The sequence below is a fragment of the Pelobates fuscus genome, chromosome 1 (genome assembly GCF_036172605.1).
Source record: "Pelobates fuscus isolate aPelFus1 chromosome 1, aPelFus1.pri, whole genome shotgun sequence".
Taxonomy (NCBI): domain Eukaryota; kingdom Metazoa; phylum Chordata; class Amphibia; order Anura; family Pelobatidae; genus Pelobates; species Pelobates fuscus.
In genome coordinates, this window is record NC_086317.1 from 446,579,419 (window position 1) to 446,593,192 (window position 13,774).

The 13,774-nt window shown below is 41.7% G+C and overlaps 1 protein-coding gene across 3 annotated transcripts in view; it reads left to right on the forward strand.

Annotated features, from left to right (window-relative positions):
* The first annotated feature begins 1,214 nt into the window (after positions 1 to 1,214).
* Positions 1,215 to 13,774, forward strand: part of ALKBH8 (alkB homolog 8, tRNA methyltransferase) — a 40,169-nt gene continuing 27,609 nt past the window's right edge. The window contains exons 1-5 of one of the 3 annotated variants that reach the window (XM_063444917.1): positions 1,215 to 1,259; positions 5,038 to 5,187; positions 9,041 to 9,281; positions 10,369 to 10,491; positions 11,206 to 11,301. In XM_063444917.1, the coding sequence (XP_063300987.1) occupies positions 1,242 to 1,259; positions 5,038 to 5,187; positions 9,041 to 9,281; positions 10,369 to 10,491; positions 11,206 to 11,301 (628 nt within the window). In that variant the 5' untranslated portion in view covers positions 1,215 to 1,241. The remainder of the gene's footprint in view (positions 1,260 to 5,037; positions 5,188 to 9,040; positions 9,282 to 10,368; positions 10,492 to 11,205; positions 11,302 to 13,774) is intronic. The other 2 variants (XM_063444918.1, XM_063444919.1) reach the window with 2 other exon arrangements.

Sequence of the window (13,774 nt, forward strand, 5' to 3'; positions counted from 1 at the left end):
ACTTAAGATAAGGCCAGGGACTAATGAAAGTATTTGGAAAATTGGGCAGACTAGATGGGCCAAATGGTTCTTATCTGCCGTCACATTCTATGTTTCTCTTCAATTCACCTGTCAGTGGTTTTAATGGTGTCTCTGGTCATTGTACATTTCCAGCCACTGTCATATTATTAAGTAAAATTAATATAATTAATAGTTATTTGAAACATGTGATGATTAGTTATCATATTAATGCAAGTTATGTTGAATTTATAATTTAATTTTTAAATTTGAGGCTAAAATAGTGAAACCAGACAGCTGACACTCTCGGACAATGAATGATGGTCAGAGCTGGATGAAAATGATATTGCTAATACGGAATAGGAGCGTCACACAGAACACCCAAGCCCTAAAGGGCACGAGTGCCCCAGGAAACCCAGGTAAGTGTCAAACTATTCAAAAACAGATTGACTCCTTACTTTGAAATGGGGTCAGGGGACTTCTTGCACATGTTGCCGCTGTTATGGTGCTTAGAGTGCCCTGTTGGCAGTGTGGAGGTAACAGTGTCATGAAGCAGTGAGGAGCAAGAGAGGAACTTTGAGCTTTGTGATTTATTGTGAGAATATGGGAATGGTGCAAAAAATCTTCATCCTCAGAATTAATTTAATATTCAGAAAATAAAAAAAAATAACTATTAAAAAAAAACAACAACCAATATATATATATCGGTTTTTTTATATACTTATAGTGAAATAGTATTGTGCACATAAAACTGATTTAGAAGAATTTAATATTAAATAAGTCATTTTATTTAGAGCACACCAATGCAGTTATTTGTAAAATGCTGCCACCTAGTGTTTGAAAACTAAAATAGTACAGGGAAAAACAAGGCATTTTAAATAAAAATAAAAAATTAAATCTTTAGTTAGAAACATAGAATGTGACAGCGAATAAGAACCATTCAATTTTCTAAATACTTTCATTAGTCCCTGGCCTTATCTTATAGTTAGCATGGCCTTGCTCTGCACAGTAATGCAAGGAATAGAAGTTAAATAACTAATAAGAAAATGATTCAGGAACATATTTATTTTGATATGATAAGTTCACCATAATTAAATTAACCCTACCCATATAAAGCATACCTAATACAGTTGTAAACCAGAGAATCAAGTAAGAAGTAGACTGAGTCGCAAGTGATCTAGGGAGATGTAGGCAAAACTGCAAGGCATGACGGGAAATGTAGTTTGAAGCTGCACTTCCTAGTAATGGCTGCCTGCTGTAAGGTAACATGTGTCATTATGTGTATGTTTTCATACACTGCATACCTCCTTACTGCTAGCTGTGTGCATGATATTCTGTTATACTGCATGCAACCGATCAGGGTTTAGCAGGGATATAAAATAGTCATATTAAATGTTTTTGTTTAATTTCAATGAGTGATATGATGTTGTAGATGAAATTTGTATGAAGCCTAGTGCATCACACTTCCCAGGCTGGTTCATGTGAAAACTGCGTGTGTGTTACATGCTGGAGAAGTGAATAGCAGGTAGCTACATGGGAATACAAATATTTATGGTATTTACAATCACACATAGGACTAAAAACAAACTACAGCATTTATTATATTTATATTAGAATGTTATTTCCAGGTCCCTGTGTATGTTGTGGTTTAGGATTTCCAGGTCCCTGTGTATGTTGTGGTTTAGGATTTTCCAGGTCCCTGTGTATGTTGTGGTTTAGGATTTTCCAGGTCCCTGTGTATGTTGTGGTTTAGGATTTCCAGGTCCCTGTGTATGTTGTGGTTTGGGTTTTCCAGGTCCCTGTGTATGTTGTGGTTTAGGATTTCCAGGTCCCTGTGTATGTTGTGGTTTAGGATTTCCAGGTCCCTGTGTATGTTGTGGTTTAGGATTTTCCAGGTCCCTGTGTATATTGTGGTTTAGGGTTTTCCAGGTCCCTGTGTATGTTGTGGTTTAGGGTTTTCCAGGTCCCTGTGTATGTTGTGGTTTAGGATTTCCAGGTCCCTGTGTATGTTGTGGTTTAGGATTTTCCAGGTCCCTGTGTATGTTGTGGGTTAGGATTTTCCAGGTCCCTGTGTATGTTGTGGTTTAGGATTTTCCAGGTCCCTGTGTATGTTGTGGTTTAGGGTTTTCCAGGTCTCTGTGTATGTTATGGTTTAGGTTTTCCAGGTCCCTGTGTATGTTGTGGTTTAGGATTTCCAGGTCCCTGTGTCTGTTGTGGTTTAGGATTTCCAGGTCCCTGTGTATGTTGTGGTTTAGGATTTTCCACGTCCCTGTGTATGTTGTGGTTTAGGATTTCCAGGTCCCTGTGTATGTTGTGGTTTAGGATTTTCCAGGTCCCTGTGTATGTTGTGGTTTAGGATTTCCAGGTCCCTGTGTATGTTGTGGTTTAGGATTTTCCAGGTCCCTGTGTATGTTGTGGTTTAGGATTTTCCAGGTCCCTGTGTATGTTGTGGGTTAGGATTTCCAGGTCCCTGTGTATGTTGTGGGTTAGGATTTCCAGGTCCCTGTGTATGTTGTGGTTTAGGATTTTCCAGGTCCCTGTGTATGTTGTGGTTTAGGGTTTTCCAGGTCTCTGTGTATGTTATGGTTTAGGTTTTCCAGGTCCCTGTGTATGTTGTGGTTTAGGATTTTCCAGGTCCCTGTGTATGTTGTGGTTTAGGATATTCCAGGTCCCTGTGTATGTTGTGGTTTAGGGTTTTCCAGGTCTCTGTGTATGTTATGGTTTAGGTTTTCCAGGTCCCTGTGTATGTTGTGGTTTAGGATTTCCAGGTCCCTGTGTCTGTTGTGGTTTAGGATTTCCAGGTCCCTGTGTATGTTGTGGTTTAGGATTTTCCACGTCCCTGTGTATGTTGTGGTTAAGGATTTTCCAGGTCCCTGTGTATGTTGTGGTTTAGGATTTCCAGGTCCCTGTGTATGTTGTGGTTTAGGATATTCCAGGTCCCTGTGTATGTTGTGGTTTAGGATTTTCCAGGTCCCTGTGTATGTTGTGGTTTAGGATTTCCAGGTCCCTGTGTATGTTGTGGTTTAGGATTTTCCAGGTCCCTGTGTATGTTGTGGTTTAGGATTTTCCAGGTCCCTGTGTATGTTGTGGTTTAGGATTTCCAGGTCCCTGTGTATGTTGTGGTTTAGGATTTTCCAGGTCCCTGTGTATGTTGTGGTTTAGGATTTTCCAGGTCCCTGTGTATGTTGTGGTTTAGGATTTTCCAGGTCCCTGTGTATGTTGTGGTTTAGGATTTCCAGGTCCCTGTGTATGTTGTGGTTTAGGATTTTCCAGGTCCCTGTGTATATTGTGGTTTAGGATTTTCCAGGTCCCTGTGTATGTTGTGGTTAAGGATTTTCCAGGTCCCTGTGTATGTTGTGGTTTAGGATTTCCAGGTCCCTGTGTATGTTGTGGTTTAGGATTTCCAGGTCCCTGTGTATGTTGTGGTTTAGGATTTTCCAGGTCCCTGTGTATGTTGTGGTTAAGGATTTTCCAGGTCCCTGTGTATGTTGTGGTTTAGGATTTTCCAGGTCCCTGTGTATGTTGTGGTTTAGGATTTTCCAGGTCCCTGTGTATGTTGTGGTTTAGGATTTTCCAGGTCCCTGTGTATGTTGTGGTTTAGGATTTTCCAGGTCCCTGTGTATGTTGTGGTTAAGGATTTTCCAGGTCCCTGTGTATGTTGTGGTTTAGGGTTTTCCAGGTCCCTGTGTATGTTGTGGTTAAGGATTTTCCAGGTCCCTGTGTATGTTGTGGTTTAGGATTTCCAGGTCCCTGTGTATGTTGTGGGTTAGGATTTTCCAGGTCCCTGTGTATGTTGTGGTTTAGGATTTCCAGGTCCCTGTGTATGTTGTGGTTTAGGATTTCCAGGTCCCTGTGTATGTTGTGGTTTAGGATATTCCAGGTCCCTGTGTATGTTGTGGTTTAGGATTTTCCAGGTCCCTGTGTATGTTGTGGTTTAGGATTTCCAGGTCCCTGTGTATGTTGTGGTTTAGGTTTTCCAGGTCCCTGTGTATGTTGTGGTTTAGGATTTCCAGGTCCCTGTGTATGTTGTGGGTTAGGATTTTCCAGGTCCCTGTGTATGTTGTGGTTTAGGATTTCCAGGTCCCTGTGTATGTTGTGGTTTAGGATTTTCCAGGTCCCTGTGTATGTTGTGGTTAAGGATTTTCCAGGTCCCTGTGTATGTTGTGGTTTAGGATTTCCAGGTCCCTGTGTATGTTGTGGTTTAGGATTTCCAGGTCCCTGTGTATGTTGTGGTTTAGGATTTCCAGGTCCCTGTGTATGTTGTGGTTTAGGATTTCCAGGTCCCTGTGTATGTTGTGGTTAAGGATTTTCCAGGTCCCTGTGTATGTTGTGGTTAAGGATTTTCCAGGTCCCTGTGTATGTTGTGGTTTAGGGTTTTCCAGGTCCCTGTGTATGTTGTGGTTTAGGATTTCCAGGTCCCTGTGTATGTTGTGGTTTAGGGTTTTCCAGGTCCCTGTGTATGTTGTGGTTTAGGGTTTTCCAGGTCCCTGTGTATGTTGTGGTTAAGGATTTTCCAGGTCCCTGTGTATGTTGTGGTTAAGGATTTTCCAGGTCCCTGTGTATGTTGTGGTTTAGGATTTCCAGGTCCCTGTGTATGTTGTGGTTTAGGATTTCCAGGTCCCTGTGTATGTTGTGGTTTAGGATTTTCCAGGTCCCTGTGTCTGTTGTGGTTTAGGATTTTCCATGTCCCTGTGTCTGTTGTGGTTTAGGATTTTCCAGGTCCCTGTGTATGTTGTGGTTTAGGATTTCCTGGTCCCTGTGTCTGTTGTGGTTTAGAATTTTCCAGGTCCGTCTCACTGGCAGGGAAAGATACATTTAGGGTGCATTGTAATGGGATAATGTCATGCTTTGGGTACTCTGTCTGACAGGAAGGGGTGATTCCACAGTTAGAGAAGGAGAGGGCAAATCAGTCCACAAACAGGAATATGAAGAGAGGTCCCACCACGGCAGGACCTCTGCCAGTTTGTAACATAAAATACCATTTTGTGTTATTTTCCATTTGTTCATCTTGTTGTACTTTTTTTTGCTGCCTCTCAACAGGGTTTAGGTTTACACCATGAGATGGCCAGCAAAGGCGAAGTGAAGCAGAAGATCAGTAAAGAGGAGAAGAAGCTCATGAAAAAACAAGCAAAAGTTAAGCATATATTGTTAAAACATGAAGGAGTGGAAACTGTTTCACATCCATCAAAGGTGACTCAATGCTTATCAGTGTTTTGCTAAATACATCCGTACATAAGAATATGGTGACGGTATCCTGTTATAAGCTAGTTTCTTACAATCAAAATGGATTTCCTTCCAAAAACACATATAGAGAGAATGTGCACTAATGCATTCTGATTGTGTATTCTCTGTATCCACATTGTCAACACTTTACAAAGAAAGTACATACCGTCAATTGGCTGTCAACTCAACTGCGAACTGACATAGACAGGATCTCGTAAATAGCTTTAAATAGTTTGATTTCATTCGTAGGGAAGTATATTGCATATTTTAATGCACTTTGCAACATGAACATTTATTCACTTCTGTAATTAGAATATCGCTAGTCTTTCCACAGTATTAATATTTTTCTTAAAACGCCAAAGATAGTGACAAAGACTTAGTGCAGGGGTAGGCAACCTACGGCACTAGTTCCGTGCACGGCACTCAAGGTGTCTTTCCACGGCACTCAAGGCTGTTAGAGTCAAACAGGCTCTGGCCTATCAGGCGTCTCAGTGATACTAAAGATATCTGCTAATACGAAAAGGTGGTGAAGGAAAATCCTCAATTTATGCATTGCAGAACGTAGAGGAAGTGACCTCAGATCAGTTCCTCCCAGCACTTGTGAATGGGAATCCACACTGTAGTAGAGCAGCCTGCAGCTGCTGTTGCAGCTCCTGTCCTTGACCTGTACCTGGCCAGCCTGGTCTCCACTGGAACCCAGGGAAGCCACTCACACTGCTAGATATACACAGACCTGCAGAATAAGCCTCCCCTCATACAAATAATACAAACAGCCCACACACAAACATACACACAATCCCCACTAACGCAACACCACTAACAATCCACATACATGCACACAATCCACATGCAGCCTCTCACATGCAATACCCCAAACAGCCCCCACACACTACAAAAAACACTATGTGACATATCCATCCACACACAATTCCACAAGCAGCCCTCATACACATCCCACATTCATATGTATCATACACGATACCATAAACTACTAATGCACATACAGGGCTGCCATCAGAAATTTTGGGGCCCCTGACAAAGCACAAGGTCTGCCCCCCCCCCCCCCCCCCCCAGGCCCGCTCACAATGATGCAGGACTGAATGTGGTGTGTATAGTGGAAGTGAATTAGAATGTGTGTAATGGATGTAGTGTTTGTGTTTTTGCAGTGAATGCAGAGTGTGTGTTTGTGTAGCGGATGCAGTGTGTATACTGAATGCAGAGTGTGTTTGAGTAGTGGATGTAGTGTGTGTACAGTGATGTAGTGTTTGTACTAGATGAAATGTGTTTAGTGGATGCAGTGTCTGTAGTGGATGTAGTGTGTGTATTAGAGGCAGTGTCTGTGTATAGTGAATGCAGAGTGTTTCAATTTGTGGTGGATGTAGTGTGTGTACTGTGAATACAGGATGTTTGTGTAGTGGATGCTGTGTGTACAGTTAATGCAGAGTGTGTGTCAGTATAGTGAATCCAGAGTGTGTGCATAGTTTAGTGAATGCAGAGTGTGTGTTAGTGTGTAATTAATGCAGAGTGTGTGTTAGTGTGTAGTGAATGCAGAGTGTGTCAGTGTAATGAATGTAGTGTGTGTGTCAGTGTAATGAATGTAGTGTGTGTGTTAGTGCAGTGAATGCAGAGTGTGTGTAAATGTGTAGTGAATGCAGAGTGTGTGTAATTGTGTAGTGAATGCAGAGTGTGTGTGTTAGTGTGTAGCGGATGCAGAGTGTGTGTTAGTGTGTAGCGGATGCAGAGTGTGTGTTAGTGTAGCGGATGCAGAGTGTTAATGTGTAGTGAATGCAGAGTGTTAATGTGTAGTGAATGCAGAGAATGCTTGAGTAGTGGATGTAGTGTGTGTACAGTGATGTGTGTGTTTGTGTAGTGGATGTAGTGTTTGTATTTACTAGATGAAATGTGTTTAGTGGATGCAGTGTCTGTAGTGGATGTAGTGTGTGTATTAGACACAGTGTCTGTGTATAGTGAATGCAGAGTGTTTCAATGCATGGTGGATGTAGTGTGTGTACTGTGAATACAGGATGTTTGTGTAGTGGATGCTGTATGTACAGTTAATGCAGAGTGTATGTTAGTGTAGTGAATGCAGAGTGTGTGTCAGTATAGTGAATCCAGAGTGTGTGCATAGTTTAGTGAATGCAGAGTGTGTGTTAGTGTGTAATAAATGCAGAGTGTGTGTTAGTGTGTAATAAATGCAGAGTGTGTGTTAGGGTGTAGTGAATGCAGAGTGTGTCAGTGTAATGAATGTAGTGTGTGTGTAAATTTGTAGTGAATGCAGTGTGTGTGTGTTAATGTGTAGTGAATGCAGAGAGTGTGTTAGTGTAGTGAATGCAGAGTGTGTGTTAGTGTAGTGAATGCAGAGTGTGTGTTAATGTGTAGTGAATGCAGAGTGTGTTAATGTGTAGTGAATGCAGAGTGTTAATGTGTAGTGAATGCAGAGTGTTAATGTGTAGTGAATGCAGAGTGTTAATGTGTAGTGAATGCAGAGTGTTAATGTGTAGTGAATGCAGAGAGCGTGTTAGTGTGTAGCGGATGCAGAGTGTGTGTTAGTGTAGGGAATGCAGAGTGTGTGTCAGTATAGTGGATGCAGTGAGTGTGTTAGTGTGTAGTGTATGTTGTATTAGTGAATGCAGCGTGTGTGTGTGTGTGTTGTGTCAGTGTATGTAGTGTGTGTGTGTTGTCAGCGTATGTAGTGTGTGTGTTGTCAGTGTATGTAGTGTGTGTGTTGTCAGTGTATGTAGTGTGTGTGTGTTGTCAGTGTATGTAGTGTGTGTGTGTCAGTGTATGTAGTGTGTGTGTGTTGTCAGTGTATGTAGTGTGTGTGTGTTGTCAGTGTATGCAGTGTGTTGTGTTAGTGTATGCAGTGTGTGTGTGTGTTGTGTCAGTGTATGTAGTGTGTGTGTGTTGTGTCAGTGTATGTATGTGTGTGTGTGTTGTATCAGTGTATGTAGTGTGTGTGTGTAAATGTGCAATCTGGTGGGGAGGGGGAGGGGGAGGGGGAGGAAGAGGAAGAGGAAGGGGCATTTTTAACATAAATGTTCATTTTTTTTTTTAAATTTAATTAAATGTTTCTCCCCCTCCCTGTTTACCTGGGTCCAGGGAGGGGGGAGATTCCATCCCTGGTGGTCCGGTGGGGGAGCCCTGTCTCCCTGTTACCGCAGAGGGGGCCCAGGCAGCACACAGCTTCTTCTCTTCTCTCCTCTCTTCCAATAACTCTCGCGAGACCCACGGAGCGTTGCCCTGGCAACCGGGTCTCACGAGAGTTATTAGAAGAGAAGAGGCTGTGTGCTGCCTGGGCCCCCTCTGCGGTAACAGGGAGCCGGGGGCCCGCGGCTGCACACATAGATAGCGATATTCGCTATCTATGTGTGCAGAGAAAGAAAGTGGGGCCCAGGACTGCCAGAGCAGTCCGGGCCCCCGATGGCCCCGGGCCCGTGACAACCGTCATGGTTGTCACCCCCTGATGGCGGCCCTGTGCACATATACAATATAATAGCTAATATACGCACAAATACAACGATACAAAGCAATTACAGTAAAAATAACACAAGCAGAATACAGCAGCATACACACCTCAATTTAAAAAAATAGGATCGGCACGCTACGGGACATCACAATCCTATATCGGCACAGTGCTGCTAAAAGGTTGCCTACCCCTGACTTAGTGGATGAAGAATGAAACCGTCAAAACTGGAAACAGAGAATTCTTACGGGACATCTAGACAAACAATTCCACACACACTAGCACTTCCAATAAAGTGTAACATAGCTGTATGAGTTATTTATGGCATTAATTCTGTGTCACATTTTCTCCATTCAGAGTCTAGTGATTGCCAATGGAGGACTTGGCAATGGAGTAGGCAGACATCAGCTGCTCACTGTGCTGGAACAATGTGGAAAAGTGGAGTCTCTAGTAATGCCCCCAAACAAACCCTATTCCTTTGTCACGTACACTTCTACGGACGAGGCTGTGAATGCATACAGTTCACTGAGCGGTCATGAAATCTCATCCAATGAGTGGGAACAGAAAATAACTCTGTACTTCAGCTTTGTCGACAAAGGTAAGCAATTGCAGACGGTGGTCTAAAAAGCTTTCTTCTATCAATCTCAGGTTTTTAGAGCAGGGGTGAACAAAAGGTAAAGCCCCAGATGTTTTGAAACTACAACGTCCATGATGCTTTGTCATTCAAAAGACATGCAAAGGAACATGGGAGTTGTAGTTCTACAACATCTGGGGATCTACCTTTTGGGCACCTCTGGTTTAGAGGTAATTGCAGTAAATGCAAATGTTTTAGGTTAATGGTAACCAAACCATAGATCCCCGTCAGTTCAAAAACAGCAGCTCCCATGATGCTTGGCCAGCCTTGACATAGTGGAGATGTATATCTGCAACTGCTGGGCGTTTATATTTGAACTTTTCCTAGTCTAGGCAAACTAACCATGCAACAGTCCATTTCTGGATACTATTGATAGATTTCCCAAACATCTGATTATCATAGCCTCCATGTACCAAATTGAGCAACTAATCCTTAAAATTACATTTGCCGCAATACATATGGTATGCCCAAGTAAGTGTGCCATTCTGTGAGTTTTTAACAGAGCTGTGAATATCCAGAAAAACAAGGCTTATACCTGTACAATAAAGCCACAAACTTACAGACCGTGATCTAAACCCAGCGGAAGGAATTTCAACGGAATACTTGTTTTTAAAGGAAGAGAATATTTCTTTCTCTGTCACATTAACTTCCTGTGTTGCTTACTAACTGAAAGATGAAAGATATCCCTTACAGAAGATCCATTCTGTGACCTGTGCGTCCAAAATGTCTTTCTCCTCTTCAGTGAGGATTGCACACAAAGGGTTAAGGCTGATAGTGCCATTTTGTAGAAGACCCGGAGAGCCCAATGTCCATTGGTCAGTGGAATAACTTTAGTATCATAATGGAAATAGTGGAATATTTTTTGCAATTTCGGGCCACACAAAAATAGCTACGTACGGCTTGTGTGGCACCAGTTAGACAATCTCTATGATTGCACTATTGATCACATTCAATGGTGAATTACTTTAGACCAGTAACAATGACTGGATACCAGTGATCGAAACCCTAAACTTGTACTTTTTTCTTTTTTTTCTTTTTTTTTTACCTATAGTTGAATTGAAAGAGGTTTTACCCCCCGCACTACCTCCAGGCTTGGTAATTGTAGACGAATTTGTGACAGCTGAAGAAGAACTTGCAATGTTAGAAGGAGTTGATTGGATGTCTGATATTGCTAGTAAGTATTTAGCATGGCATAAGAACTGCAATGTAATTATATATTAATATGTTAGTAATAGTCATGTGATATGTTAATTAATAGTCATGTAATGCTTTGCATGCCATGCAGAAGATGTACATTTTAAAGCCATGTTTTAAAATGCTTTGACTAACCTGAGTGCTGCTTAAAGAAACACGATAGTGTTTTCTAACACTATAGTGCCCTGTTGGCTGTTTAGGTTTAGGTTACTAGCTAAAAGCTGCAGGGAGTAAAATAAGTATTTTAGTTCCCTTTATCACTCAATGTGTTGGTATCAGCGGGGATGCTCAACCTCCTTGGCTGAGATTTTCAGAATTGATGATCTAATCCAATCCAATCAAAAGCATAGAAAAACAGTAGGAAGACAATGGCACATGCGCGGCAAAATGTGGAGTTGCGCTAATCAGATGCTCTATGTAAGACCATATATCTTTATTGATCTAAATTAAACTAAAGTGGCTCTGTCATCTCCCTTCCAATTCAAAAAAGAGTATTCAGTAAAAGTTGCATTGAAATATAGAAGTCTTATATTGTGACCCGCTCATTAGATTTTAAATTGGTACTTTCTTTTTTTTACCTGTAGATTCTATCTTTATGAAATATAAATTTTGGTGAGTGGGGTGACAGTGTCGCTTTAACTTAAGTAGTATTTAACTTTTAAATAGTATATTTCATTTAAAATACTTTTCACAGATAAGAAGTCTTTAAAACATAGGCGAGTGAAGCATTATGGCTATGAGTTCCGATATGACAACAACAACGTGGACAAAGACCAGCCCTTGCCTGGAGGTAAAGATTAATTTAATGTTGGGTTATTCTACTGAACTCAGCCAGTGGAGGTTTAAGGTGGGGAATATCATGTTACATACTTACTACCTGTTCAGCCGTCCTCACATATGTTTTTGCTGTTGATCCAAAAGAAGGCAAAAAACCCAGTCTGAAGCGCTTCCAATTTTGCAACTAGCTAGGATAAAATTCCCCAAAACAACAGTCAGATTAATCCTTGGATCAAGCAGCTATTACCCCACTAATTAGACATTATATCGCTGTATGTTATGTTTTTTTAAGTATTTATCCAATTGCTGTTTAAACATCTGTATGGACTCTGATAAAACCATCTCTTCAGGCAGAGAATTCCAAATCCTTATAGTTCTTACTGTAAAAAAGCCTTTCCTTTGCCTTAGATGAAATCTCCTTTCTTCCAGCCTAAATGCGTGACCTTGTTTTCTGTGTATAGCCCTGTTTATACATAGATTTCTAGATAATGGTTTGTACTGACCCCGAATATATTTGTATAATGTTATCATATTCCCTCTGAGGTGCCGTTTTTCCAGACTAAAGAGATTTAAATTTTTTAACCTTTCTTCGTAACTAAAATGCTCCATTCGTTTTTTTATCAATTTTGTAGCTAGTCTCTGCACTTTTTCTAGTGCAATGATATCCTTCTTTAGAACAGGTGTCCAAAATTGCACAGCATATTCAAGGTGTGGTCTTACCAGCGATTTATAAAGAGGCAAAATTATATTTTCATCCCGAGAATTTATGCCCCTATTTACACATGACAAAACCTTACTGGCCTTAGCAACTGCAGATTAACATTGCATATCGGTTCTCTCACACCTCACCCCTCTGCCAGTCCTTACATTGGCTCCCTGTATCCTAGAGGAGTCAATTCAAAGGGCTAACCTATACATTTAAAGCACTGAACAATTCTAGCCCCTCTTATATCTCTTCACAGATCCATATGTATGTCCCTCCTCGTTCCCTCCGCTCTGTCCGTGATCACCTCCTGACCGCTGCTTGCACCCGTACGGCCAACTCGCGCTTGCAGCCTGCCTACTGCCATCAGACTCTCCCCTAGTCTTCAATCGTTTAAGAGGGGCCTTAAAACCCCTCTGTTTAGGAAAGCGTATGGCCTCCCAGAGTAACCTCTACCTCACATACCTGTCTCTTGCTCTCTCCTATACGGCAGTGCTTTACTCTCTCCTCCAGCTCTGCTCCACTCCCACCCTATTTGATTGATATTTCCTGTCCTAATGTGTTTTATACCCCACCTCCTATAGACTATAGGCTCGTTTGAGCAGGGTCCTCTTCAACCTATCGTTCCTGTAAGTTTTCTTGTAATTTTCCTATTTATAGTTACCTCCCCCCTCTCATAATATTGTAAAGCGCTACGGAATTTGTTGGCGCTATATAAATGGCAATAATAATAATATTGCTGCCTAATTTGTTGTCTATATCAATTCCCAAATACTTTCCGTGTGTGGTTATCCCTAGATCACTTACCATTCAGGGTATAAGTTGCTTGTGTATTCTTGACACAAAAGTGCATTTCTCTAAATTAAATTTAATCTGCCATTTGAGTGCCCAGTCCCCCAATCTATCTAAATCCCTCTGCAGCAAAGCCATATCCTGCTCACATTTGCTGATATACAACACAATGAATAAAGTTTATTGAAAAAGAAGTGAGATGGGAAAGAGGCCTCTTCTCTAACCATAAAACAAGCCCCATTGTTTTTCAGTTACAATAAATCAACACATATTAGGCAACATCCACCTGATATAAGTGTATATTTCACAGAAAACCATATTATGCACTTCCCTCCAAAGTGTTGTGTTTTTATTTGTTTTTGTTTTATATTGGAAAATACAAAGTAATGTATGTGTTTATATCTCTCACGTGGGGGAGCGGGGGAGGAAGGACAAAACATGAACTAATGCAATTAAAAAAAATATTTCCGAGGGCTGCACGTGGGGCAGACGAGACACGTAGTGGCCGCCTTTGCGGATGATCTGTTATTTTACGTCACCCAGCCTGAAACATCCATGCCCGCAATCATGGAAGAGTTTCGACTCTACGGTCAGCTCTCTAACTTCAAAATTAATCTCACGAAGTCCTCAGTGCTGAATGTCTCGATCCCCCCCAGCAGAGCAGATGCCCTGAAACACACACTCCCATTCCAATGGTCAGACACTACCATAAAATACCTAGGCACCACCATACCGAGGGACCTGACACACCTCTACGCCGCAAACTTTCAACCCTTCCTGACCACCATACGCAGAGACCTGGAGGAATGGACTAAGGTCCACCTCTCCTGGTTTGGCCGCATTGGAGTACTGAAGATGAACATCCTACCCAGGGTGCTCTATCTGTTCCAGATACTCCCAATCCACATACCCGAGGCCTTTTTCTCCACACTGCGCTCCATGGCCCTCAGGGTTCACATGGCACAACCTGCAGGCACGGGTCAAACACGAC